This window comes from Haplochromis burtoni, unplaced genomic scaffold, assembly GCF_018398535.1.
Source record: "Haplochromis burtoni strain Fernald_Lab_line unplaced genomic scaffold, NCSU_Asbu1 Contig_38, whole genome shotgun sequence".
NCBI lineage: Eukaryota > Metazoa > Chordata > Actinopteri > Cichliformes > Cichlidae > Haplochromis > Haplochromis burtoni.
In genome coordinates this window covers 993,635-1,021,626 of record NW_024582399.1, presented here as the reverse complement: position 1 = coordinate 1,021,626, position 27,992 = coordinate 993,635, and the positions used below count along the sequence as shown (strand labels likewise).

Genomic DNA, 27,992 nt, shown 5'->3' with positions numbered 1-27,992 from the left:
AACCTTAGATAAGTAATTTTGTGTTGAATTTGTCCAGCTATTATAGAGCATTACAGTTTCTGAGATCAGTGGCACAATTTACCCCAAGGCATTCTCTTCAAAGGCACAACTTACCCCGGACTGGGGGCAAGTTGTGCTGCAAGGCCACCACGGATGATTGTGGCTCAAGAGATGGGAGATCGCCTTGGAATCGGAAGGTTGCCGGTTCGAGCCCAGGCTTGGACAGTCTCGGTCGTTGTGTCCTTGGGCAAGACACTTCACCCGTTGCCTACTGGTGGTGGTCAGAGGGCCCGGTGGCGCCAGTGTCCGGCAGCCTCGCCTCTGTCAGTGTGCCCCAGGGTGGCTGTGGCTACAATGTAGCTTGCCATCACCAGTGTGTGAATGGGTGGATGACTGGATGTGTAAAGCGCTTTAGAGTCCTTAGGGACTAGTAAAGCGCTATATAAATACAGGCCATTTACCTTTTTTCAGAAAGCTATATTTCTTAAATGCTATATTTCACATCCAGGGATGCACAACACCCTGAAAGGTGGAAGCATTACTGTCATCGCCTCTCTTTAAAGTCACTTTAAGTAAAAACTGGCACAACTCACCCCTGGCCTCATAAACCAGGGGGTATGGGTTTGAGTCCCATCTGGGGAGACCTCCAATAGAGTTTTGCAGTATGTGTAGGACTCATAACCCAGAAAAGAGTCAGCAGCCATGATGGTTGGTGCTTCAGTCTCTAGTTTTTCCAGTTCTTGATCATGCTGAAACTCACATACTCTCCAATGTGTCCATTGGGGTGCCTTGGCTGCTTCACTGCCACTAAAAAAATCACAAGTCAACACTCACTATTGTTTCACAGGGGACTTCCTGGAGCCCTGAAGGGAAACTTTGTCCACTACCACCAAACCGTAGGGTCTGGAAAATGAGGCTGCATTCAAAATACTTTGGTTTTAAATCAGTTCTGCTGTTTTTGTCTGTAATATGATTAACATCCAATCTCTGGCTATAAAACCATTGTTCAGAGGATTTTTTTAACATCACTTTTTCAATACAATATTTCCCTTGTAGGCAACAATGTGTCAATTAAAGTGATACTAGCAGTGGGAGGTGTTTAAAAACCAGAGGGAAGTTGTAAAAGAAATAAAGATGAGATTAAGCTAAGGCTATAGAAGAAATACCAAGAAAACATATTCCCTGGATATCCAACAAATTGTTGTTGACAGAGAAAACTGAACGCCGTCCTTCAATGGTGAGAATTTTGTTGTCAGCCCAGAGTTTTCATGCCAGTGAGAATAACTCACGCCAGAGGCTGGATCCTTTCTCATGCTCCTTTCCCAGTGTGCTTTAAGTGTTTTTTAGAGGGGCGTCAGTGAGGTGGGGTTGGAGGGTGCACAGGAAGGAAAAGGTGTAGCTGGGAAATCTCATCGAGGCTCCTCAGCGAACAAGAGGACACCCCAGTCAGGATCTGGGCGCCGCTGCCAAGTCATCTCAGGGTCGCAGACTGCAGCGGCCGTCGTTTCGGTGAAGCAGGCACAGAAAGCCTTGCAGAGAAAACCCCAAAATGTAAACATGCATGTGAGCGGGAGGGCGTGGAAAGAGGAGAAGGAGCCTTGGTGCTCATGTGCAGTGTTTCCTCAGGAGATGAGGAATGACTTCCTCTCTGAGATTAGCAGAAGACTGCACAGTTTCTGGGGACAAGCACTTCCACATGCCCGTTTATAATAATAACACTATTGATATGCATTCATACAGTGCTCATTTAGCGCTCCATCAGGGTGATAGACATGAATTGTTTTCATGTTATACTGATTTGCCTTAGTTTTAATATTCAAACATCTATCACACCCTCCTAGCTTCACTTTTTATTTAGTGCCATCAGCCAAAAGTTAAGTCCAAAGCTTAAATTTCCAAACCCTGCATGCTGACAGTGTCTCTATGTTCACATCTGCATGCTCATAGAAACTGTTTCATGACACAAAATATAATTTTTTAAGACGCTATTCTCTACAGGCAACCCTGGTAATGTGCTAACAGCCAGTAACTCCCCACTCCAACCGAAGAAGGCCGTCCCTCCCTGAGCCTTTTTCTGCTGGATGTTTCTTCCTGTTAAAAAGGAGTTTTTCCTTCCCACTGTCACCAAGTGCTTTCTCATAGCTGGGTTTTTTATTGGTGGGGTTTCCTCTATATTTTTGTAGCGTCTTTACAATACAAAGCGCCATGTGGTGACTGCTGTTGTGATTTGGTGCTATAAGTAAAAATGAATTGAAACAAATTGAATTGCAACCAATTTTACTCAGTGACGGCTGGTTGTTGACCAGTCTCCTGGCCGGCATGACCCAAGGGAGTAAATCAGAGATGAATAAAGGTATGCAAATGGAGAAACATAAATTTTGGTTTGTCAGATTGTCAGAAATGCACAGACTACATGCAGACCACATGCTCTTACATGCATACTCAGTCCTTAAGTTTTAGCTTCTGCATTAGCATGACAGGCAGGATAAAACCCACCAGTGACAGATACACAACATAGCCATTCTTGATAGTTTAAGAAAATCAATTAAATGCAAATAAAATTGATCTTTATTTACATATTTTAAGAATATGTATAAACATATAAGATATAAGCTCATTGCAATGAGGTAATATGCTCAACGTAGTCTTAAAAACGGTACAATAAATGAATAAGAGTTGTTCATGTCTTTGATTTGTGAAGCAGTGAGGGATTCATTTGTTAAATTACTCCTGCTGAATTTTACTTGCAGAAATAATGTACATCTAAGGTGCAAAGTGGATAAACTCGAGCTGCATTTACAGCAAAGGTTCTTTGCAGCAAACCGATGGAAACGTGTGCATAGCCACACTTGTCAATCTGGCTCCGTACAACTTTCCACACTTCAAATGAAAATAGCAGGGCCCGACTAAAAATGACCACCTCGACAGATGTGCAGCGAGCTCGGGCAGCAGGAAATGGCGAGAGTGTCACGTCTTTCAGCAAGCGAGGAGAGGAGAGGTCGACCCAGAAACATATGCTGCCTGACCTTTGGCTTTTTCTTCCTGTAAGGACGCCTTCCCGCTCCCTCTCTCTCCGGCTGTCTTTTTTTTAAAATGTTGCCATTGGAAAAATATTTAGTCAGATTAATAAGTATACACTTATATTGGATTTGTATTTTTTTTTAAATATATATTTATATAATGGAGGATCTATAAAACAAAATCATCAGCATTTATTTACCCAAGCCACCTGGGTTGTTGTGCTCAGATGTTGAAATCTAAAGCACTGGCTCCCTCTAGTGGTGAGATAGTGGGTTTTTGAGTTGGGTAGAATGGAGGGCCATGAGGGCCAAAATAAATTAACTAAATATACAAGCAATTCATTAAATGTAATTATTTATTAAAATTGTAATTAAATAACTGTATCAAATGTTGTAAATGAAATAAATTGATATTAAGTATTAACATATTTAATTAATCACTTCTAGTTCAAATTAATTAATTAAAATTGATTAATAATCTAATATATGTATTAATTTCATTTTGGCACTCGTGACCCTGCATAATTTCAATCAAAATGAACGTTTATTCACCTTTTCTTGCTTTGGTTTTGAGGAGGAGCAGAGTCAGTCCAAAGAAAGACATTTTATTCAAACATCCATAGTCAACAATAAACAAATAATTTGCCATTTACAGTCATTCCTCGCATTTACAGTCGTGTTAAAAAGGAGATACAAATGGTTTCCGCTAAATGAGTTTCTGCACAAAACTTAATAATTTAGTTCAAACATACTTTTCAATGAAAATTAATAACTACTGTTAACTCTCTCTCTCTCTCTCTGTCTCTCTATCCTGGCCTTTGGATGTGCATGTACTGAAAAAAAAAAGCCATAAAAATGAAAAGGTTTGAATGCTTTTATTCACTGTAAACCTTCACTTCTTATGTTAACTCGTCTGCAAAGACTTTTCCACAGTTGATGCAAGGTTACATTCCATCTAAACTGCAGAGAACTTGTCTAGAGTTTGGTGAATTTATCGACGAGGTGAATAAATTATATCCTAGCGGTTGCGAAGCTCTCGTTCGCTGTGCTTCAACAACTTCTGTGAAACATCTGGCCTTCGTCTTTCTCCCAGAAAAAGAAGTCCCCCCTTCCCTGTCCTGTTCCCCATAATCCCTGATGATGATGTTACTCAGTTTCAGTCAACCCTGTGCTGGGGATTCTTGTTTTATGAGAAGCACACAGGGCCGATGTCCAGGCCAAACTCCTGATCAGCTTGTCCGATGTCCATGGGGGCCAAGTCCATGATAGGCAGCCTGGTTGAAGTTTGAGTCCTGTACTCAATCACCGTCCGACCCCATGCGCCATTTGATTTCTAAGGACAACAACAGAAACATCAGTCAGTGTATTTTCCAGGAAAAACAAATTTAGGCATTTTATCGAAGACTCACCGAGCAGCCGTCCTCAATGACAGTATATCGTAGCCGGTTGGAGCCTTGAGCTCTCAGTTCTTGACCATTGAAGGCTCTGAGGACCAGTGCTTTCTTCAGATCCCCACTGTTCTCGTCGTTGTAAGCAACGCTGTTCCTGCAGTGGTAGGTGACGTTCTGGTGCGACTCTTTGGACAAAAGCTGTAGCAACTTCAGCTGCACGGCCACCGCGTTTGGTTGTTCCTCCTTGTTGCCGTAGCGGAACTGAAATCACACGTCATATGAACAGCTCAGTGATTTGTTTTAAGTAACTACACCATGCATGCCACTTCTAGAAAAGCATCCACTCCTTACCCTGGTGCCACCGTTCATGTCAGCCTCGAACCAGATGGGTTTGTTGTCATTGGGCCTTGATTTCGTCCACCAGGCTTTGCGGGGAATGTTGGGTGGGTTGGCAGAGATGCAGGTTTCACCAGTCTCCATATTGCAGAAGACCCTGATGGCATCTTTTACGCTTCCTTGGTTTGGATCAATCCAGTACTGACCTGTATGAGAAATACAAGTGCCATCACTGAAACTGTAGAAAAATCAAAATCTAATAACCAGTAAATGGTTGAAGAAGTGCAGATCCTGACCGCTGCTTTTCTGTGGGTAGCAGTTCTTGATGTCCTGGCAGGTTTTGGCAGGGTTCCTCTTGCTGCCGTCAGGACTGCGGAAGTTCTGCAGATTTCCACTGAGGCTCTTCAGCGTGGCGTGGATGCCGGTGTCTGCCCGCAGTGTGGCCGAGTTCTTGTTGGGAAGGGCTTCATCTTTGTTGAACTCGGGAAGCAGAGGAGGTTCTGCGGCCACAGCGTCCTCAATGAATTCCACGGCTTCAGGAATTCCTTGTGCTTCGTAATCGACCAGGCCAGCAAAAAGGTCTTCAGAAAGTGAGGTGGGAGGTCCTGGGGATCCTGGAGGGCCAGGGGGGCCTGGTTCACCAGGTGGGCCCTAAATAATGAAAATGATTAATTACCTTTCTAGTTACTAAAATATAAAGCTATTTTTGATCCAAAGAGGATGATCTACTATGACTTTGTTCCTCTTGAAATTTTATTGAGTATCTCTCTTTGACTTCTAACTTTAACTTTAGGTGTAAAGTATCACATTGCCATCCTAAAATATGATTCATTATGCTGTGACGATGAAAATCCATCCCACCGAATCTTTGGCGATTGGCAAACGTGAGTTTTCAGCTAATATTTTCATGCTTTTGTTGAGAAATCACAGGCTAAAAGCAACAAGTTTAAGCTCTGTCCAGAATGATGCTTTGTTTACAATGCAATTTAATTCAGTTTTATTTATATAGCTCCAAATCACATCTTTCCATCTTCCCAGTCGTGCCCCCGTGTCTGTCTGGCTTCCTCGTTTATTCTGAACAAACAGCATTCACTGTAATTTTATCAGATGTATCCAATGTAATGCATGAACCAGAGAGAAAACCGTTGTACAAGCACATAAATGTATTTTGTACTGATAAAATAAGTGTGGTAAAGTGCTCAAAGTCTGACTGCGGAGTGCAGAAATGTTCCTGGAATATGTCACAATGGAAATTTTTGTACACGCTTGTTTCATCTATGCAGGAAAAAAAAAATCACAGCTTCTTTCACCTGTGCTCCGACATCTCCGCTGCTCCCTCTGCTTCCAGGAGGACCCATAGCTCCAGGGTGGCCAATGTTTCCTTCCTTACCTGGAGGACCGACCACTCCAGGAGGCCCCTGTGTGGATATCAGAAAAACATTTTCACAAAACGACAGGAAGAGAAATTATGTTTAGTTTTTAATGTGATTTTGATTATTGCTTACCCTCGGACCGCTTGGTCCAACGACTCCTATAGCTCCTGCGTCTCCTGTGGCACCCTAAAACACAAAGGAGTACATTAAAACTTCTAATTTCTTGTTTCCATGATGTAACCTTAATGTCCACACATCTTTCTTACTTCTGTTCCTTGCAGGCCTTGGAGCCCGGTGAATCCTCTGTGACCTTTCTGACCCCTCTCCCCAGGCTCTCCAGCAGCTCCTTTGTCCCCCTGTGGTCCTTGAGGGCCAACTTTTCCCCGTATTCCTGGCTGTCCTTGGGGTCCAGGAGGGCCTCTTTCACCCTAAAGTCAAAAGAGACGTAACAGTTGTGGATTTAAAGATGTAGCTCGAGTTTAATGCTGAACTTTAATCTGTTGCTTGCTGTTAAAAAAAAGAGAACTAAAAAAATTAATTGGCTAAAATATCTGATGGGAGATAACAGTGGGTACTCACAGTAAAATAAATAATATACTTTTATTTTGAAAATCAGCAAAAGAACAAATTGTCTATGTTGGTGTCTGGGATTGTTGCCCATTACTATGTGTGTCCACATGAGAGTGAGAGTAGCTTTAAACTATGAATGGCAGCTGAGACACTGCAGCTGTGATGATTTGGCTTTAAACTGAGCTGGAATTACATATCTATCCAATACTGTATGGATAAATAAATAATTAACTCTCAACAGGATTACATTTGTGTACGTCCATTTCAAGGAGTCTTACAATCAGATTCAGCCATTTATCTGAAATGCAAGTGAAAACACATCAAAAGTATCCACCAATCAGAGACAGGAAGGAGATGACCAATCAGATAATGGCATTTAAATAAGCCATAACTCATTAACTGTCAGTTGTTCACACCTTTGTCAGTTACACAGCTGTTAAAGTTGAAAGGCCTGATTTAGACTTCTGAGGGGACGTTTTGTGGAGCCTACAGCGTAAACATGAGAGGCTGACATCATTATCAGTATTACTAGGCTGCTGGATTACATGTTAATTACCACATGGCCGTGTCCTCGTGTTTTACATCTGGTACCATCCATGATTTAAAAAAAAAAAAAAAAAAGTTAGAAATTTATCCCTCTTTGTTGTGGTCATTTTTTTCAGAGACCTTCTAGTTTTTGTAGTCCTGGTTGATCTGTTTGTTAAACTCACATTTACACCCATTTGACCTGGACTGCCTGTTATTCCCACTGGACCCTCAGTACCTGGAGACCCTGGACCACCAGCCAGACCCTCTGGGCCAGGATTGCCCCTGTCACCCTACAAACAGGCCAGAGATTAGACCACACCAAGCCTCTAAAACAAACACACAGATACATTTTATACATTTTATCTTACCCTTTCTCCGACTAGGCCGTCCTTACCAGGAGGCCCCTCAGCTCCAACAATACCCTGAATAAACAAATGATATTAGAAACTTAAGATCTGAGAAAAACAAAACAAGAAATTGTTCACTTCTGATAAGAGGAAGGAAAAACCAGATCTGTGATATATAAGGCTGAGTCATCTACAAAAACTCACATGGCACTATGATTTCCAGGTGTTTAGCTGAATGTACTGATACTGAAAACAAATTTTATGTGCTGTCGTTGCTAAAGGCCACAAACCTGCAAGCCTGTAACTGACAGGTTAAAAGAAATGTGACAAAACTGCTGTCTTAATAAACTTTTAATACGTTGGTGAATACTGAACACTCAAAGAAATCTGCCTTTGAGCTACAGAAACATTCTAGTTATGTTTTCTAGACATATACAGCACTTTCTGAGAGTCACTTTAGATTGAAGCCTTAAACCGCTTAAATAAAAGTCAGATTTGATTTATACAGCTCCATCTCAAGGACAAACCTCGGGTCCAGGATCTCCTCTTGGCCCAGTGGCTCCTGGTAAACCGATACCCCCAGGAGGACCAGTGCTTCCCTGAGGTCCAGGTGCTCCTGCTTTTCCCGGTTGACCCTGAGACACAAATAAACACAAACCTCCTCATCTAACTCTAACATAAAAAATGGCACTGCTGAGGAGCAAGTTGCCTTTGTGAGCGATAACAATAAAGAAGAAACATTAGCGGGAGCACTCACAGCAGGACCTGGCAGTCCCAGCAAGCCTCTCTCTCCCCTGACTCCGGGTTGGCCGACAATTCCTCGCTGCCCTGCGGCGCCAGCAGGTCCTGGAGGCCCATCAGGACCCTGACGGAGAAGCACCAGAGCTGATGAGCAACTGAAACATCTCTGAATTTGAACAACAACAAAAAACTTCATCTTACAGGAGGACCGTCCTCTCCAGATTCTCCTTTCTCTCCAGATCCGCCGGGTGGCCCTGGAGGTCCATGCTCGCCTTGACGTCCCTGACCTCCGTTCTCTCCTCGAATCCCGGGAGGACCCTGCTTTCCTGGAGCACCTATAGGCCCGTCTGCTCCAACTGCACCCTGAAATACAAACATAAAAGTGACTTAATAAAAGAAAACTGGATGTTTTTGTGCATCCCAGTTCATTTACACTATGTCAGGTCTTTAAGGTTTGTTTTTATAAGGAACTCACAAGAGGACCAGGTGGACCAACTCCTCCAGGCAATCCAGGAAAACCGGGGGAGCCCTGTGGGAAGGAGACAAGTTTTACCTCAAATATGTTCATCACTGAGTTTTGGAGAGCCTTGTCCGGGTCAAAATACTCACCGTTGGACCCTTTGTTCCTCTGCCACCTTTCAGCCCGGTCACACCAACAGGTCCCTGAAAAACACAGACACAGGACAATTTTTCACACGACCCATCTACTTCCTGTCAAGTTACTCATTAAGAGAAACGAAGGTCAAATGTAGCTCTCAAAATAAGTAAAGCATAACCAGAGACACTTTTTTCTCTCAGAATGTATGCCAATTACATCCAAGCGACATACGAAATGCATGCCAATCACCCTCATGGTCCAGTGACGCTTGCCTAAGAACAAATGCATGAGTGAAAACTTTCAAATAAATGAATAAATCCTTCAAAAAAGAGGGGTGGCTCCTTCACAGTGTTGTAAAAATGTGTTGAAAGTGTTGAAAAAGAGGCATTTTTCCTTTTCATATTAATTAAGATTTTTATTAGAGCCACTGATACTGAATACTGTATATGTGCACTGCTTTTGTACTTTTCAGACTGGAACATGTAAAACTAAAACTTTGTGATTAATTCTGCTTCACAGAAACTGTAAACCCACATTAATAAGGATTGTTTCAGATTTTATATATTAAAACATTTGGCAGCGTACCTGTTCTCCTGGTTTTCCAGCCACGCCCTGAGGTCCAGGTGATCCTGCTTCTCCCTTCAGACCTGTCTCACCTGTTTCACCTTTGACCCCAGGCTGACCATCAGGACCCTGGGAAAGAAAAAAAGAGATGAATCTCTCTTCAGTTACCTTCTAGTTTATTATTCTGTTAATCCTTCGGTGGTTTTGTGCGTCACACTGTAACAGGCCACTTACAGGAGGTCCAGGGAAGCCAGCAGCACCAGTTGGACCAGGCTCACCGGTAGATCCCTGTGAACATGGTCACACACACCAATACACACAATCAAGAAGAAATTACAGCATTGAAAAAAGTGAATATCAGCTCAAATAAATGTAAAATAAAATATTGTGCCTACAGCGATTCCTCTTGTTCCTCTGCGCCCTGTTGGTCCGGATGGGCCGGTTTCACCCTGAAATGAAATATTGTAAATATTTAAAAACAAAAATACATAACCAGTATTTATTAACAAGAGTATATTTACATAAATACAAAGTCCTTAAAGCCCTCTAACAATATATTTTTTATCTAATGTTCACAAGTTATCATAAAATCATCACAAAATCACCTTACGGGACTTGAAGAGCTCTAAATCAGTTTTACAGAAACAGTGCAGGGTCACTGTTAATCATCTTGTAGCTGTGCTTTGTGATAAATCATTAAACTGAAACAAACACATTTCTGGGCTGAAAAACAGCTTTTATGCTTACCTTCACTCCGTTTGGTCCACTGGAACCAGCAGGTCCAATGGGACCAGGAAGCCCCTGGTGCAATGACATGAGGAAATATATTAGACATAATTTAGACATATATTAGTCTTGCAGGCTGCAGGTAGTGAATTTTATTTTTATTTTTATTAGTAGACTATGATTTCATATGTTGTTTTTCACATTAACAATCTTGATTTTGTCTTTGCACAGTGGACTTGGAGAGAAATCACCAAGTAAACCAGCAGAATTTCGAGGGATTTATATTTGGATTTAATCACAAACTTGCTTCAGGTGAAGTGAAATATTTCGACACACAGTTTTTTCATCTGCAGTAAGGATCACGGTTATGGGGACTCACCCTCGCTCCATCAGCCCCCGCCTTTCCTTCTGGTCCTTTTTCTCCAGTAGCGCCCTGTTAGAACAAATCAGGTTCACTTAATGGTTTCTTAGTTTTCCCTCCTTTGGTTCTGATTATCCCCAATATCTCGAGGTCTCACAGTACCTTACATTTTGCTCCTCTTACAGTCATGCTATTGGTAAAGCTGCTGTCTTTTTCTTTGGAGATGGTGTAATGAATGTATTCTTTAACTTACAGCATCTCCCTTCGGGCCTGAAGATCCGGGTATGCCTCTTTCTCCTGGGATCCCCTGAAGTCCTGGACCTCCTGGCTCTCCAGCAGCACCCTTGGGTCCATGGCTACCCTAAAATGTGCAAAGTAAGCAGCAAGGCTTATTATAAACAATTTAATGCAAGCAATGAGTCTTTTTGTTGTTCAGGGTTAAGCATCAGTAGTTTTATGGTTACCATACCTTTAGCCCATCTGGTCCGGGTGCACCTGGACTACCTTTGGGTCCCTGCAGCCCATTGGGCCCAGTTTCACCTCTTTCTCCTGGAGAACCTCTCTCTCCCTGCAAGAACAACCAAAATCTAGTTGGTATTGCTTTCAGAACTGCACATGATTATTTGCAGCTAGCAGGTTTTTAATTCTATCCATCAAGTCTAACAGTCTGCAGTCCATGAACTAACCTCAGCTAACGCCAGCTAACAAAGTTAGCTCGGTGGCGAGAAGACTTCAGTAATAGAAATCACACAGCAATAGTACATTCATGTAGTTGTAAAAAGCATGATAATATATCAAGTAATCCAAAGTATTCAGAATACGTTACTCACATTAAGTAACTTAACGGCCATGTATTCTGTAATCTGTAGCATTTTAAATGTAACCTTCCCAACACTGGATGTGCTTAGTGCTAACGTGCAACAGTTTTCCAATTTCATTGTACTATCGTACTAAGCATGACTGTGCAATGACAATAAAGAGTTATCTTTATAAGTTATCTTAAATAAATCTGTTTTGCTGCATGTTAATCTACAGGTTTTGACATTTTATAAAATACGAACAAGTTAAAAAAAAAGAACATTTTGTATTAGCTGTTTTTTCACATATAATAATAATAGATGCATCTTTTAATTAAGTTAATCCCATTTTATACAATTTTAGGATATATTTCCATTTATGTTCTAAAAATCCTTTCAGACTGGTTACCAAATCAAACCTTTTTAAAACTTTTGACATTTCAAGAAGAAACTCAACTACTAAATCATCAATAAGTTATGAAACTAATATTTCTTTTCTATTTTAGATCCTTAACTCTTACAGCTCATCATCATTAGCTGGAAACAAGTTCAACCGAAAAGAAAAGTAAAACTTATAACAATCATCAGACGATCAAAATCAATCAATGAAAACACAAAGGGATGCACCGAAATTCTTGTTTATACGATGATTAGAGCTATGGGTGGGTTACAGAAAATGTTCATGTTTCAAGCTGGACTGTGATGATCTGAAGTTTCAGAACTGAGCAATAGAAAAGTGGAAATTGGACTAACAGACTTACTCTTGGTCCTGTAGCGCCAACTTCCCCAATCTCTCCTGCAAGACCCTACAAAAAAACCCCCATTAAGCAGATTTTACATGCTGTATAGAAGTCCCTGCACAATTTATATTATGTGGGTTAACTTGAAAAATATTTTAAAATACCCGAGTCGTACCTTGTCACCTGGCTTTCCTGACTCTCCAGGTGGGCCTGGTGTTCCGGGCAAACCCTAAAAACACCCCAAACAGTTTTTATTTTATTTGATAATCATAAAAACAATAGAGAAGAACTTTAATCGTGGCCAATCTCCTTTTTTACCTGGTTAAATAAATAAAATAAAGAATTAAAAGTGAGATTGAGCTCCAGTGATAGGAACTAAATTCTTTGCGTTATGTGATGAAGAGTACCTGGAAGCCAAACACTCCCTGAGATCCCTGCTCTCCTCTCTTCCCTGCAGGACCCTGCAGGACAAACAAACATATTATATTAAAAACATAACTGTTTACATTATTAATAATGAGAAACTCTCAGCTGATACGGATGCTTACAGCTGGGCCAGGTGGGCCGGCGGCGCCTCTCTCTCCATCTTTTCCATTTGGTCCCTAGAGGACAGTAAAGAGCAGCATTTATCAGCATGTTTGTGCTTGAGATGAAGAGCGTGAAGCCTCAGCAGGAAATATGAGCTGTATTTGTATCAACTTGCCCTTTGACCTGGAGCTCCTGGACTTCCAGCTTCTCCAGCCTTCCCAGCATCACCCTAAAAAACAACAGGGACCATCAATCAGCATATTTTGTGTTATTATGGAGCTTTTTTTGCATTTATTTTTACAAATATATTCATCTGGCTTCTCTCATTAGGCTTATCTAGCCACACTCATTCGTACTGACTAGGAAGCCCTTTGGTCCCGGCAGGCCCATCGGCCCAGCTGGGCCTCTGTTTCCAGTTGAACCAGCTGGGCCTTGTTTGCCGTCGTCTCCAGCGGATCCCTGAGAAGACAGAAACACATTTACTGCTGAGCATGTGTGTGCAAATCTACAAGTGGTGAAAGTTAATGCATTTGATTACATACCACCGGTCCTTGCTTCCCCTCTGCTCCCTGGGCACCTATGAGACCTGTGAGACCCTGTGAAGTAACACAAACAAGTCTTTTAAATGCTGAATGAAACAAGAGTTTCTGGTTAAGTTCAGGTGAGTTTGAGGGTTTTTTTCATCATCCTTTCTGACTCTATTGGGGACCATAATTTGCAAACTAAGTACTATATTTTAATAAATCAGACTTCAGATTTGTGTTTGATAGCATAAGCTCATCAGAAAAAGGTTACTGAAGTCATAGTATAATAATTTCTTTCATACATGTTTACATAACTTGACTTATTTTTTAAGTAGAAAGGTTGCTCTCCAGTGGTCATCAGTAGGAATGCAGGTTTAAACCTGCAAGGCCACATATTTTTTATATGCAGTTTTTTATATGCATTATAAAGACTCCAAGCAAAGCTAGCACTTCTTGTCACTAGCTAATTCTGCTATGCATGTTTATTTAAATACCAACTTAGAATCGCTCTTGAAGATTGCAGTTTAAAACAGAGTATGGCCATAAAATTCAGGCACATGCAAGTTTCTCAAGGATAATTTAATGAAGATGCAACACCTAAAGACCAACTAATTTCAGATTAACTTTAAGTCAGTTTGCTGTTGAAGCAGCATGCAGTGCAGCAATCTGAATAGATGAATCTGTGCATTCCCTGACCAGTTGGCAAGCAGTTGCTGGAGTTTTGAACTTTGAACCATAATAAATAATGTATACTATATAATGACCCCGTGGGGAAATTACTTGTTTTTCTCTGCATTTGACCCATTCACTCAGTGGGCCGCCACTAAGCAGGCGGCCGGGGAGCAGCGTGTAGGGACAGTACCTTGTTCAGGGGTACCTCATGGTAGCTGTTCAGTGGATTCGAACCCCCGCCCTTCCGATCATGGGGCAACCACTCAACCTACTGAGCTATCCCTGCCCTAAATCACAATAAAGTGCCATAATAAATATTAATAAACAGAATAAATATGGATCATACGTGAGATTTTGGGTCATATAAAACAGAATCAAGAGGCAGTATAGAATAAAATGCGACTATTAGAGCAGAATAAAATCTTGTGCCTAATAAAAACTTAAAAGCAGTTTACACTCTGAAATCACAGGTTCTGGTTTAGCATTCTGTGATAGAGAAGATGCTGTGAGAAGGTTGAGAAGGATCAGTTATGATGCTGGGACCTCTGCTTTTGAAGGATTTGAAGGATTTCATGGCTGCTGAGGTCAGAAGTCTTTACTCTGAAGTTAAATATGACCATTTAACCATCCTTTTATTGTATTGCACAGTTGTTCAACACTGGTACCTTGTCTGATCCAGCAGCTTTCTAGCCTGTGCACCCTCCTGTGGTTGGTGGCCTCAAAGAGTAAAAGGTGCCGAGGTAGGTATCTGGTAGGGCGGGGTCATTAAGGTCTAAGTGTACAGTGGGTCTGTTATGGGTAAAATGATTTGACAATTCTTTCCTGCTGCCCTGATGTCGAGGAGCAGGAGGCAAACACTTGCCAACTGCTCCTCGACATTGACCTTCAAAGTAAACGTTGTGCCTTATTGCTGCAGCCAACACATTTCCGAAAGCTCAATTTTTACTTTGAAAGTCAAGTTTCTACTTCTCCAGGTTGTGTTGCAACTTTTTCAAGTTTCACTATGACTCAAAGAATAGTTATCACATGTTTGCAGACAAATCGATATCTTCCATGTAAATAACAGGCAACCTGCTAACAACCAACCAGCACCGAATACCTCTTTGCAGCCAATATCATCAATTATTATTACCAATATAATTCTGGAATACACATTTTTTCCTGCGACTGGAGATTTTCAGGTACTCACTGACTGGCTTCTATGCTGCCATGACTTTGGCTTTTCAGCTTCACAGCAAATGTCATCAAGCTGCAGCAACCACTTGCCAACCACTCAGAAGAGAATCATTTCCCTTGTGAGCAGAGGTTGTCAGACGCTCACTTTTATATACAAAATCCTGCAAACATGAGCAAAAGGATGAAATAAACTTTCTGCTCTAGGCAATGAATTACAACATGCGACTTTACCCGAGCTCCTGTCAAGCCCGACTCTCCGTTGCGTCCTGGATCTCCAGATAAACCTTTGGCGCCTGAAGATCCTGGCAGCCCTCTCTCGCCCTGGGCTCCCTGTTCAGAGAAAGTGTGAAATATTCAAAAATCACAGAAATGAACGTGACGAACCTGATGGCGAATTAGAGTCATAAATACTCACCTTTGGGCCTGGTAAACCGTCAGCACCAGGGAAACCCCTATTTCCTGGTGGTCCCTTTAACAAAGAAAAAGAAAGCTATAGTCTGTCTTGTTTCCAGCGTGTAGTTTCGAGTTAAAAAAGGGATACATTAAATATATTATACATGACTGGACTGTGAATATTCTTGATGGACTCACTGTCTCTCCTGGGGATCCTGGAGGCCCGATGGATCCAGCATCACCTCGGGGTCCACGCTTTCCATCTTCTCCCATGGGCCCTAAGGGACCTGGTGCACCATGGTCACCCTAACATAAATTCATACCCACTGAATCAGTTGACAAACCCTTAACCTAACCACCAAAATAACATCTAAGATGAACTTTTAGGGTCTTTATTTTGGGGTAGCTTTGGTCTTACCCGCTCTCCCTTCAATCCAGCCTCTCCCTTGAATCCAGGAGCTCCAACATCACCCTGGAGAAGAGTTTAAAACAGATATTTTAGGATAGAGAAATGAAGACTCACATGACAGGGAGAGAGAAAATTAAAAAAATGAGAGCTCATACCAGTTGGCCTTTTGCTCCAAGAGCTCCTGTTGAACCCTGGGGGCCGGGGGGGCCAGGGGGACCAACCATACCAGGTGGACCCTGGAGACCGGCTATACCCTGGTCAGGTGACAGAGCAGCAATAGATTAAATAAAGACCTTTATTGTAAGACATTTGTAGACAAAGATCAGCTGGTTAAAGAGCTTTGCTGCAATCACTTACCGCTGAGCCGCGGGGACCCAGAGCTCCATCCTGTCCTGACGCGCCCTGTTCAAAAACGAAAATATTAACTGGGAATGGTGGTAATGTGAGGCCAGAATGGGTCTACAGCTATTTTAGCAACAAGAATGATAAAGTACAACACCTGCTGTCCGATGGGTCCAGGTGGCCCGACACGCCCAACGTCGCCCCTTGGCCCCTGCTGTCCCGGACTTCCTCTGACCCCTGTCGGTCCCGCTTCACCCTACACCAGCAGGTACATTCAGGAAATATTAAAGTACTTCTAGGGTGACTTCAGTGACTCAGAAACATCTGTCACTTAGATACTAATCGAAGTGCGTCTGAGAATGAAAACAGACTCCTTACAATTCAAGCGTCAAATAGTCTCACCTTCATTCCAGGGTTACCGGGAAATCCTGGTATACCAGGGATTCCTATTGGCCCCTGTGGTTAAAGGAAAGTATGTTTAATACTTAAGAAAAATCTAATCTGATATTTTGTTGACAATCTGGGTAAATGGTGCTCCAAATATAAACAAATGGGCTACTAAGAACAACTAGAGGATAAAATGTAGTTGTGGTGGATGTTTTTGTGTTGTGTGTTGGTTTCTGTTTGGTTTTCACTGTTGTTCTAGCAGCTAAAGTTTTATTTTTTGCTGTACTGCAGTCACACTGAGGATAACAGTGGTTGGAGACCGCAGAGCAACCAAAATTATTATGATCGAGTGCAACGAAGCTGTGATTTTTTTGCTGGTTCAAAGACAGGGACTGGGTCTGTGAGAGCCCAGGTAAGTAACTCTGAGTTTCCTGTTACAGATAGGCTGATTCGAATAAGCTCAATCAACACCAACTATCCAACATTTACCATGGCAACAGGTAAAAAACTAGCGGGACCTCCATTTTAATCCAGTGGAGCAAGAAATAAGAAAAAAAAAACACATCCCCAAGTTAATTCTTCCTAAACGGATACAGCTGGATGTCAATACAATTTTGCTTTGAATTACTAATTATTCAGACTGTCCACATGTACACCGGTGTTTTTCCCACTCATCTTGATGTTTTTTCCATTGGTAAATGGGATTTAGGTCACTGAAAACTGAGCTTAAAAAAAGAACTATGTGTTTATGTGTGGACCAACAAAATAGATTTTGTCTCACAACGAAGTTTGCACCGTGTTATTGTTTGTTGGCTCCTGATAGGTTAACATTTCTTGGGCTATATCGCCACCTGTTGGTTTGCCATGCTCTTGACAGGGCATGACAATTTTTAATTTGGATATGTTTTCCAAACATGGCCTCAACTTTAAGCTGACAGGGACAAAATGACTGAAGATAAAAACATCGCCAAATGCTGAAATGCTGTCAGAACACATTCAGACTCTTGATAATTTAAATTTAATTTTGTTTAATTTTCTCAATTTTCATTTAAATATTCAGGTTAACGTGAACAAAATTACAACACGACAAATATTAGCCACTGGTTAGTGTTTTATGATAAATGGACTGGTTCTTATATAGTGCTGTTCTACTCTACCTGAGCACTCAAAGCACTTTATACAACTTGCCTCATTCACCCATTCACACCCACTCACACAAGCACTTTTTCTTCACAAGTGCTCTCTATCTTTGAGGTTAGTATCTTGTCCAAGGATATTTGGCATCCATATCAGAGCAGCCAGGGATCGAACCACCAACCCGATGTCTTCACTTTTAACAACAAACATTTGGATTTAAATACAACATCTTATTTTAACTTTGTGGATTTGATTTGAGGATTTATATTTAACATTAACACCACATATGGCTGTAAATGTGGTAATAAAAAATGTGCAGTTTAAAACAGGAGCCCCTTATCGAACAGATAAATTAATAATAAGCCCACATTGTCCATTGATTGAGTTTCTGTCCTTTCGTTGATGACGGACTGATTATAAAGACGCTTTGGCTCAGAGTTTCCTTCTTCCTGTATTGGTTGAGTTTTGGAGGTTTTTTTGGAAAACTTCACTGTTCTGGTCTGTTTTTACGGAGTTTGGTTTGGTTTTCTCTTGTTGAGTGTATCGGTACTCTTGTCTTGTCCCCCTTTGCTTTTATCTGCTTCCTGAGTTACTTTTCTTCTGTTTCCTTGTGTTTTTGTTTCTTTTTTCCTTTTAAGACTTCAGTTTGTTTGTTTTTTTTACTTACATCGGCCATCAGATTTTGCTCTTTCATCCTGCGATTGGAAACAGCAACAGTATTTTTCTACTAAACAAATTAAATTAACTAATCTAAAGGTGTTTTTTTAATAATGAGTAATATCATATATCCAGTATTTTGTCCTATGTGGTTTTTGTTCAGTCAAAACATGCAAATTAAAGATATTAACTTATGCTTTCAAATCACAAGGGAGATTTTTCTCTATTTTCTGATGTGCTAGACACTAAAACAAGAAGCATGTTAGAGGATTAAAATTATATTTTTATGTTTTGAAAAAATCTCAGGGTCTGAAAGGAGGTGTGTCCCTCGGTGTGGTCAGAAGTGTTGGAAAAAGTAGATTTAGTAGATCTTACCAGAGGACCTGGTTTACCAACATGGCCGGGTGTGCCACGTTTACCCTAAGAGAAAAACACAGATTAAGATAAATAACTTAATGTGGAAACATATCTTTGGATTTTCTTTTTCCTTTTCTTGTCATGTGGCTCAATTATTTGTCTCATACCACAGAGCCGGTCGTTCCGGCTCGGCCTCTTTCTCCCTGCATCCCAGGTGGTCCCTGAAACCAAAGATGGAGTCAGTATCTCTGCAGCAGACTAATATCCTCTCTTTTTAACTGTGTTTTTTAACTTACCACTGGACCAGGAGCTCCCATTGCACCAGGAGTACCAGAAGCACCCTGCAAATCATAGACACCGAGCAGTTATGCACAGATTGTGCAGCACATGTGACTGAAACAACCTTTCAAACGTGGAAACAAGTGATCAAATTTCTGTTTGGAGTTTGATTTTGGAGTTAATTTAAAAATCCTGTTTCATTCTGAAACTAAAACATGAGATAAATGCAATGAAGTGTTTGTTATGAAAATGTTATGTAAAATAGTGTGATTCCAGTTCAGCTGCTTGTAGTAGAGGCAACAACAATTCACACAAATTAAATAGATTAGAGTTCTCCTTATCCATACTGACTGTTTTTTCTCTAGTTTAGCCTTTTTTGTGTGTGTTCTTGACACTGCTGTGTGTACCAGAGACGGGCCGTTACACAAGTGAGGAGAGTTTGGTGGAGAAGGACAAAGCATCGAGCAGGAGGAAAGATATCTACTCCCGAGGAACAGGAGGAGCATCACATGTGCCCCACAAAATGACCCACATCGGGCTATTCGTGGATGTTTCTGACAAAATGTGTCAGGAACAGACTTCAAGAGGTTGGCATGAGGTCAAAGAGTCCATTGATGTTACGTAACCCTCATGCCGCATGCTTAGGTCCCACTAAAGGCTGTTGGGACCTGCAATCACAGTCCAACGCTGTGCAGAAACAACAGAACTGGCAGGGCCATCACTGGTGCCCTGTTCTCTTCACTGATATGAGCAGGTGTGTCAGACGTATCAGAATCGTTGGCAAATGTTATACTTCATTTTTAAGTACCACCACCAGCAGCGGGCCTGCCAATTCTGCTGTTCTGAGACAAACGTCAATCAGGCTGCACAATGGCTCAGGATGGTTTCTGCTTCCTAACTGGAAAAACTGACTTCCATAAAGTTTAACCTCCCTCACAAAACAGAACATTGGTCATACGTGCTCTTTGCTTCAATGGGTCAATGGTAATTTCATCTAAACAGGTCAACATCTTTTTACCACCTTGATAGCACGAAGATGCATACAAGTGTACATCTGGGCATTTAACACTGATCCAGTGCCAAATGAGTGCCGTGTGATTCAGTGAATTTGATATATTTACATACATTAGGGCCAATTTAGCCTCTCTGTTTCATCTCTCAGGTGATTGAGATGTAGCTGTCTAACTAAAAGTGTCTCTGTTTAAAGCTAAAGCACATAGACATTTACAGTCACTGGAATCACCAGCTAACTTCACAAGCTTGTATTTGGACACCGTCGAACCATTAAATAATTTTTTTTAGATAATTTAAAGCAACTGCACTGAATATTGTTCCTTTAAGACTTAAACTATAATTCCTACTATTCTCTCAAAAGTGAGAGTTAGCTACCTTCACTCCAGCTGCTCCAGCCTTGCCTCTTGGTCCAACAAGTCCACTGTGTCCCTGTTGTAGAGGTTTAAATTCACAGACTGGTTAGTTCTTGATATTTCATACATGAAAACTAATGAGTAATAATGAGGAAAAAGGACTTACTTTGTGCCCTCTCAGTCCTGGATTACCTGGAAGTCCTGGGAATCCTCTTGCACCCTGTATTCAAAAGTAATCACATCATTCCTGATCGCGTTTTCGCTCACTGTCTCTCAGATTAGAGTAGGTTATTGTATCACTATTATCATGACAATAGTAGGATTAAATATTTTTTGGCATGACAACTGGTTACCGCTGATCCTGGGTATCCTGGTTCTCCGGTTGCTCCTGCAGGTCCGGGTTGTCCCTGGAAAAGACCATCAGGTGGTTATGGAATAATTACAGATAAAAGAAGAATCCTCATCAGTATCTGTTACATGACTCACATCAAGTCCAGGTTTTCCTGGTGGTCCATCAGGTCCTCGATGACCCGGCTCCCCCTGCAGACACACACGTACAGTCACATTTAAATTTCACTCTTTAACATGTAAAGAAGCATTAGAGTTAATCCAAGATGAAGAAACGAGTGTACCATCAGTCCTGGATCTCCAGCTTCTCCAGGAATTCCTTGACCACCAGCAGGACCCTGAGCAGGAAAATTAAAGGTCACATTTTTAGGCATACTTTTCCTACAAAGTAAAACTAATATTTGGCTCTAAAACTTCATTACAGATAAAGACTCACTGGTGGTCCAGACGGTCCTGGAAGTCCTCGTGGTCCTGCTTCACCCTGAAATGGCAAACGATTATGCACTGCAGTTTAAACTCTTCAAGCTTCCGGACTTTGCATATGTAAAATATGCAGTTTAAAAGTGCTCACCCTGGATCCTGTTAGCATTGCAGATGGACCCGACTTCTCGCTAAAACCCGAAGCCATCTGTGTCACCAGGTTACCCTACCAGGAAGAGGTTGATCCAAAATGAATCATTCATGGAGAAAATTTGATTTGTTTGGTTTTTTTCTTATGAAATTTGCATTAACTAATTAAAAGAAGTTGGAGAGCAGCTCACCCCAGGGTGCGAGGGATGCCCAGGTGGTCCCGGTTCTCCTGGATTTCCTGGTATACCGGGCTCACCATCAAATCCTGGAGGCCCTGGGAAACCCTGCAATTTGCATAGGTTAATGAGTGGCACCCAGAAGGTACTGACTGGTTACATGACCAGAAGCTTAATTCTGACATTTTGTTTGCAGTTTATGATTTTACTACAGTTATCCACATGTGAATAATGTGTAAATGTCAACGAGAGGGTGTGGTATCAGATTCGCTGCATCTACTTGAGGACTTTGAGGGCCTTGAGGTGTTTAATGCACCTTTATACTTGAAAAACTAAGAACCCCCCAGCATTCAGTAGCTGGCAGCTACTGAACAGTGTTAGTAGCAACAACTTGACAAAATTATTTCCTGTGGGGCTTTATCAGTCTCTCACACTGTGGTGGAGGAGTATCGGTCCACGCTTGAGATTTTCATTGAGATTTTTGGTTGTTCATTTATGCACAGCTCTCTTAAGGTCCCATCACAGTATTTTAACTGGATTGAGGTCTGGACTGGACCACTGCAGCACTTTGATTCTTTTCTTTTTCACTCATTCTGTTGTAGATTTGCTGCTGTGCTGTTAAGGTCAAGCTTTATCTGTCTTTTGTGGCTTGCTCAGATGCAGCTTTGCAAACCTAAACTGTGCTGGCGTGTTTTTTCTTAGAGAGAAGAGGCGTTTTCCTGGAAACCTCTCCAAACAACCTATAACAGAGGCTCTACACTACAATCTTTACCACGACTGGCTATTTTATGCTACACTATTGAATGTTCATGTTAAATAAACATATTAGATAAACTTTAAAACGTGTTTAAAGTAATACATAATTGCCAATGTTGTTTATATCTTTATCAATATCTGGCATCAGCCTGTCATCAACTTATTTGTATGTTAAACTGCTAAAGACTCACTACAGCTCACAAGCACACTGTGCTGCCCCTCTACAGCTGTCCAGAAGTCAGCCAATCAGAAGAAACTGACTAAAAGGAGGTGGACCTAAAGCTGGTCATACACTGTGCAATTTTTTCAGTCGCGTTTCAGCTTCTGCTCAAACTGCACGATTGACTCGCAGGGGTTAGAAGTTCATAGGTCACGATGCAGGGTCTCACACACCGATGCTCTGATGTGACCTGAGTGCTCACCGTAAAATGAAGGTTATAACAGGAATTCTGTCGCTCGCTCTCTCTCTCTGTCTTTCACTCACACAGACACACCACCACCATCAACTTTGCTAAATTGCAAATGAAAAACATTGATCAGGCAGCTGTGATTGAGCAGCAGTGTAGATCCAACTATTTTCACGGTTGTTGTGGTCGTGATAATTTTGTGAGGCCACATTGAAAAGGCTCGGATAAGCTTGCCATAGTTCTACAAGTTGTGCCTCCATGGCTTCTGTCCAGATCAAACGCTGCACTGCCGTGCTGCGCCGTCTTTTTCGCTGACATTTGTGTTTGCGCGTGCGCAGTGTGAGAAGCTGCGGTGACAGCCTCACGATGGTCACGACCAAGCGATTGATGATCGGGAGCTGGTCGTGAGGTGTAGTGATGGGATTTCCGGCTCTTTTCAGAGAACCGGCTCTTTCGGCTCGGCTCACTAAAAACAGCCGGCTCCTTCGGCTCCGAACCGGCTCTTCAGGGTGTTATGTTGCTTTAATTAATTTATTATTAACAATAATATAAAATTATGCACAAAAGGAATTACTAATGTAAAATAAATTGTTTTATTTATATATGTTTATATATAAATATATGCGGCGGCCCCTAGAGACAAAAAACGTACAAACTCCAAAACACATTTCTAGCGTTAACTGAATTTCCAAAACAGAGCTACCTAGATCACTTAAATTACACAATTGAAAGCATATGTGTATTGTTTGTGTATTTATACACAAGCATTCATATATATTCAAATAATAAAAAAAAAAATGCTCATTTACCTGTTACTACCACACACCAAATCCGGTTGTTGGTACTTCCTGGCTTGTGTAGCCACTACGTAACAAAAGCTCAACACTGCGCCCAGCATCCTGGAGCACTTCTGTTGTGTTTTGTACTTGTTTTGGAGTTTTTATGTGCTTCTGAGTTTTTACGTGCTTCTGAGTTTGTACGTGCTTTGTCTCTAGGGGCCACCGTAAATATACTTTTATTTCTTCAGTTCACATAAAATGTAATAAATAAATCATATAATACAAAAACAAACTATTCACATTTCAACTTTTAACTATTTAAATTTTCAGCTTTTTCCTTTTAAACAAATTTAAAGTGAAACAACACAAAACACTGCAAACCACAACACAATTAAATATAAATTAAAATATGAAAACAAAAAGAAGATGCATATTCTCTGTCATATGGACCTGCATGAATAAACTTTCTGAATCCTTTATCATCCGCAACTGAAAATAGTTGTGGATGATTACTATACCTTTCTAATGTGATGCTGTTGCCCCTGGCTCTCTTTCTCTCCCTCCCGCTCTGTTCCTGTGCTACTGTGAGTGTAACTACCGTCCCTCCCCCTCTTCCCAGCGCAAAAGCACAAGACAAGGCTCGCATGCAGAGTGAAGTGGAAAAAAAGTGCGAGAGAGAGGGTGAGAGAAAGAAAAAAAAAAACCCCACGGCTTGCGATAAGGAGCCGGCTCGCGTCGTTCACGTCAAAGATCCGGGTCTAAGAGCCGTGTAGTTCGCAACCGACAAATGACTAGTGAGTTGTTAATCGCTTCTCGTTACCCCACGTATACTACACGATGCACGAGACACAGACGATGAAGGCCAAAATCAGGCCGATCACCAAAACGGTCGCACGACTCAAAAATCGGCTCAAAATGGGGCAAAAAATCACACAGTGTAAGCCCAGCATTAAAGAGGCAGCACCTAAAAAACATCTTGTTTAACATGTTGATGAACTGCGGGCTGCAGTTGAAGTTGCATTGTAGCATTGCTATGTAGCATTCTCACCAAAACAAACAAACAGATTTTTAGTTATGATGTTGTGTTTAAATTAAACTATCCAGCAATTAAACATTAACTGTGGTAGTATAACAGTTGCAGGAGCTATTTTCTTTCATCATGAACATCACCTATTGACTCATAGGTCCACTAGTTCCCTGTGTATTGGTTTCAACTTACCCGTCTGCCTTTAAAGCCTCTTGGTCCAGGGCTTCCCTGAGCCCCTGGAGGACCCTGAGCAAAGAGAACAAGCCATAAGAGCATTGAAACATTGGTCACTGTCTAATTACTGGAATAATCATGCAGTGAAAATAGTATACACTGTAAAAAAAATTATAATATAAAAGTTTTTTACTGTGTATTTTACAGTTCTGTACTGTTCTTCTAGTCTATTCACATAATAGACTTCAAATGTAAATTAACGTAAAATCACTGTAAGTGTCATAAAACATAATTTTCTTGTTTTTTAAATGCATTTGTCTGTACATATGCATATTTAGATTGTTAAAATACATTCACAAATGTATCATAATTTCACAAATATTTGTCCGTTATTTGAAAGATTGAACTGTTAAATTCAAATGTAATGCTGTGGAAAAATATATAAAATGATTCTTATGAACTTTTTTTACATCAAATAATTATTATTATTAGTGTTATTTATGGCGATCGTGGCTCAAGAGTTGGCAGTTCGCCTTGTAATCAGAAGGTTGCCGGTTCGAGCCCTGGCTCAGATACTCTCAGTTGTTTTGTCCTTGGGCAAGACACTTCACCTACCACCTACTGGTGATGGCCAGAGGGGAATTATGAAGTGGAATTGTAAAGCGCTATGAGGGTCTCAAAAAGCGCTTTATGAATGCAATCCATTATTATTTAAACCAACTGTTAACTGTATATTTCTGTACATTGAAGTATTATTATTCGTATTGCCGCATTCATTGACCTTGTTTATAGGTAATTTCATTGTTTAATCACATTAAAATGTTCCTAATTTAATGTTTAAAAGCACTTGAAAAAGGCAAAATCGCATGTAAAATTAGGGCAACAAACTGTATTGTCATTACTGGAAATAACCATATTTTCATGAGAAAGCTATTTTCTGTTATTTTCTGGTATTATTTCGGCGCCCCAGCTGACGGAATATTACTTTTTTCTTAGGATTTTTTTTTTTTACGGTGTACATGAAAGCATTTGTCCTGGTAATTGTAATAACACATGCTAGTATTGCATTTTGCTGCCCTCTACTGTGACTCCAGTTATCATGTGTAATACTGTGACAGCAAACAGAAAGATAACAAGGACAGACAGGGGGATGAAAGAAAGAAAAAAGCTCACCGAGGGTCCTGAAGGTCCAGGAATCCCCACCACCTCCACAACACAAGAAAAATTAAGTTCATTAAATGAATTATTAAGACTTTTATCTAGTCATAATTAATTAAAAAAGTTAAATTTATATGCAAAGTGCACTAACGCCTAACTTTTTCCTTTTACTTACATATGGGATGTCTCCTGGTTCACCCTTTTGCCCCTAAAAATAAAGCCAAGCAACACTTTTTAGTGACAATGTTCCCAATTTATGATATTTTTCTTAACTGACTGTATGACTTACCTTGAGGCCCATAATTTCTTGGGAAAAAAAGAGAAAAAAAGATTTTTATTTATTTTATTTTTCACAATTTATGTAGTAAATCTTACCCTTTAAAGAACCCTTTAAATAAAGATAAGACATAAAATAAAGTATCTAAGTTTTATAAGGGGTGTAAATCTAACACAAAGTGACCATCTCTCTTCTGGATGCAGGTAAATCTATCTCACCTATCATCCTGCTGGCACTTGCGAAGTTGTCGCACACAGGGCAGCACTCTCCCGCGGGCGTGACAGCCTTCTCACAGTTTGACAGGACCTCGCACTGTATCTCATCACAGACAGTGACGCCGTTGTCACAGACGCACACGCGACAAGGTTCGGGTTTCCAGATGTCATTGTGATGGTAGACCTCCCCATTGACTTTGCAGTTTTCCTCCTTCTTCTCATCTGCAGCTGCAAGAAAAAACCCCCAAAATGGCTCAAACAGATGGACAGACAACCAGGAAATTCATTTACACATTCTTGGGAGCAACAAACAACCGTGATCTCCTTTCCTTCCCCTGTACACATAAAGTCATAAACAATACATCATCATAACAGCATTTGCTTTTTTACATTATGAATTAGAAAATTTTAAAAATTCGATTTTTCATTTTATAACATACTCATTGTTGTGGTATGGACTGAAGTTCCATTTACAGACAGGGGCGTCACCAAAGGGGGGTCTGGGGGGGCACTGGCCACCCCCGGCAAGACTGCGAAATACTGGTAATAATTTCAATAAATGTGAACACAATAGAGAGGAAGAATCTTTAAAGTGCTGGTTGGGACTGCCAATCAATCAGTCAGTCAATAAATTAAAACAGATAATTATGGATTTAAAAATGTTATTTGGTTTTCATATGTACCTATTTTTCAGTGATGTCAACTTTAATATCAGGAAATTAACTAGACATATAATTATTTTCTGTCTCTCTGTTCTATAGGTTACTTATTTTATTTATAGGTTAGGTTGCTTTTTTTTCAAGTAACCTATATTTGACAACAGATGTGCCAACCCAATATTTTTTACTGGCCCTCATATGGCCGCCGCTATGAAAAAATTCTGGCGGCACCTCTGTTCACAGAGCACCCTTGTAGTTTCACTCACCACATTTTAAAAAGTTTTTTAACGAGTTTTTGTTGTTTTTTTTTTTTTTCAGGCTAATTTCAGCTAATCAACACATATTTGATCAAAAACTTGTTGCGGGGGGACCAGCAAAAAATTTCTGCCCTGGGGCCTCATTAAAGGCTCGTCCAGCCCTGGATCAACCATATAGTAAATTATATTTTCAATCACATAAAATGGACTTTTTACCTGTTGCGGGGTCTGTACTGGGAATCAATGTTGAAGCTGCAGTCAAGCACACAGGGCAACACTCGCCCTCTGGGGTCACCGTTTTTTGGCAGTCACCGAGGTCCTCGCAAACCACATCCTCACACATGGCGGTCCCCTTATTGCACACACACACCCGACATGGCTCTGGGCTCCACATGTCATTGTCAGCATAGACTTTTCCATTTTCTGTGCAGGTGTCTTCATGAAAGAGAAACTCAGTTAGTATGTGCTGCAACGGGCTGTCACTGGATTTTAAAAAAAGGATCTACATTTTAATGGAAATTCCCACAACTTTGCAAATTTACTGGAAAACACACATTTTAAAAATAAAACATACTCATTTATGAATCCATACTGTTGGGTTCCTTCAAAAATACAGTCAAAAAATGTAAAGTATGTGTGTTTTCTAGTCCTTAAAATACCAGCATCTTACTCTAACATGCATGAATCTCACGACCATGCCCACAATCATCCTTCTGGTGCATCATTAAGCCGAACTTTGTGCTTAGAGCAGCAGAAATACATCATCACAGATGCATGTAAAGAAATTATAAAAAAGCATTAAACATGACAAAGAAGATGTTGATTTCCCAGAGGAATACACCTTATTTGTTCAATAAGTTACTTTCTCA

At 40.8% G+C, this 27,992-nt stretch overlaps 1 protein-coding gene across 2 annotated transcripts in view; it reads right to left on the bottom strand.

The window, feature by feature from the left end:
• Positions 1-3,609: 3,609 nt before the first annotated feature.
• The window catches only part of LOC102297980 (collagen alpha-2(V) chain), a 30,062-nt gene continuing 5,679 nt past the window's right edge, over positions 3,610-27,992 (bottom strand). For both annotated transcript variants that reach the window (XM_042219795.1, XM_042219796.1), the window contains 53 exons: positions 27,340-27,558; positions 26,211-26,435; positions 26,005-26,021; positions 25,891-25,923; positions 25,731-25,763; positions 24,576-24,629; positions 21,430-21,522; positions 21,240-21,314; positions 21,105-21,149; positions 20,953-21,006; positions 20,807-20,860; positions 20,674-20,727; positions 20,487-20,540; positions 20,343-20,396; positions 18,971-19,015; positions 18,842-18,895; positions 18,693-18,737; positions 16,539-16,592; positions 16,294-16,392; positions 16,152-16,196; positions 15,950-16,048; positions 15,804-15,857; positions 15,584-15,691; positions 15,408-15,461; positions 15,224-15,322; positions 13,163-13,216; positions 12,981-13,079; positions 12,796-12,849; positions 12,641-12,694; positions 12,500-12,553; positions 12,268-12,321; positions 12,114-12,158; positions 11,025-11,123; positions 10,809-10,916; positions 10,574-10,627; positions 10,216-10,269; positions 9,864-9,917; positions 9,703-9,756; positions 9,490-9,597; positions 8,916-8,969; positions 8,782-8,835; positions 8,508-8,669; positions 8,323-8,430; positions 8,093-8,200; positions 7,587-7,640; positions 7,401-7,508; positions 6,387-6,548; positions 6,253-6,306; positions 6,058-6,165; positions 5,044-5,398; positions 4,763-4,953; positions 4,430-4,672; positions 3,610-4,353 (listed from right to left, as the gene is read on the bottom strand). In XM_042219795.1, the coding sequence (XP_042075729.1) occupies positions 4,207-4,353; positions 4,430-4,672; positions 4,763-4,953; positions 5,044-5,398; positions 6,058-6,165; positions 6,253-6,306; positions 6,387-6,548; positions 7,401-7,508; positions 7,587-7,640; positions 8,093-8,200; positions 8,323-8,430; positions 8,508-8,669; positions 8,782-8,835; positions 8,916-8,969; positions 9,490-9,597; positions 9,703-9,756; positions 9,864-9,917; positions 10,216-10,269; positions 10,574-10,627; positions 10,809-10,916; positions 11,025-11,123; positions 12,114-12,158; positions 12,268-12,321; positions 12,500-12,553; positions 12,641-12,694; positions 12,796-12,849; positions 12,981-13,079; positions 13,163-13,216; positions 15,224-15,322; positions 15,408-15,461; positions 15,584-15,691; positions 15,804-15,857; positions 15,950-16,048; positions 16,152-16,196; positions 16,294-16,392; positions 16,539-16,592; positions 18,693-18,737; positions 18,842-18,895; positions 18,971-19,015; positions 20,343-20,396; positions 20,487-20,540; positions 20,674-20,727; positions 20,807-20,860; positions 20,953-21,006; positions 21,105-21,149; positions 21,240-21,314; positions 21,430-21,522; positions 24,576-24,629; positions 25,731-25,763; positions 25,891-25,923; positions 26,005-26,021; positions 26,211-26,435; positions 27,340-27,558 (4,673 nt within the window). In that variant the 3' untranslated portion in view covers positions 3,610-4,206. The remainder of the gene's footprint in view (positions 4,354-4,429; positions 4,673-4,762; positions 4,954-5,043; positions 5,399-6,057; positions 6,166-6,252; positions 6,307-6,386; positions 6,549-7,400; positions 7,509-7,586; positions 7,641-8,092; positions 8,201-8,322; positions 8,431-8,507; positions 8,670-8,781; positions 8,836-8,915; positions 8,970-9,489; positions 9,598-9,702; positions 9,757-9,863; positions 9,918-10,215; positions 10,270-10,573; positions 10,628-10,808; positions 10,917-11,024; positions 11,124-12,113; positions 12,159-12,267; positions 12,322-12,499; positions 12,554-12,640; positions 12,695-12,795; positions 12,850-12,980; positions 13,080-13,162; positions 13,217-15,223; positions 15,323-15,407; positions 15,462-15,583; positions 15,692-15,803; positions 15,858-15,949; positions 16,049-16,151; positions 16,197-16,293; positions 16,393-16,538; positions 16,593-18,692; positions 18,738-18,841; positions 18,896-18,970; positions 19,016-20,342; positions 20,397-20,486; positions 20,541-20,673; positions 20,728-20,806; positions 20,861-20,952; positions 21,007-21,104; positions 21,150-21,239; positions 21,315-21,429; positions 21,523-24,575; positions 24,630-25,730; positions 25,764-25,890; positions 25,924-26,004; positions 26,022-26,210; positions 26,436-27,339; positions 27,559-27,992) is intronic.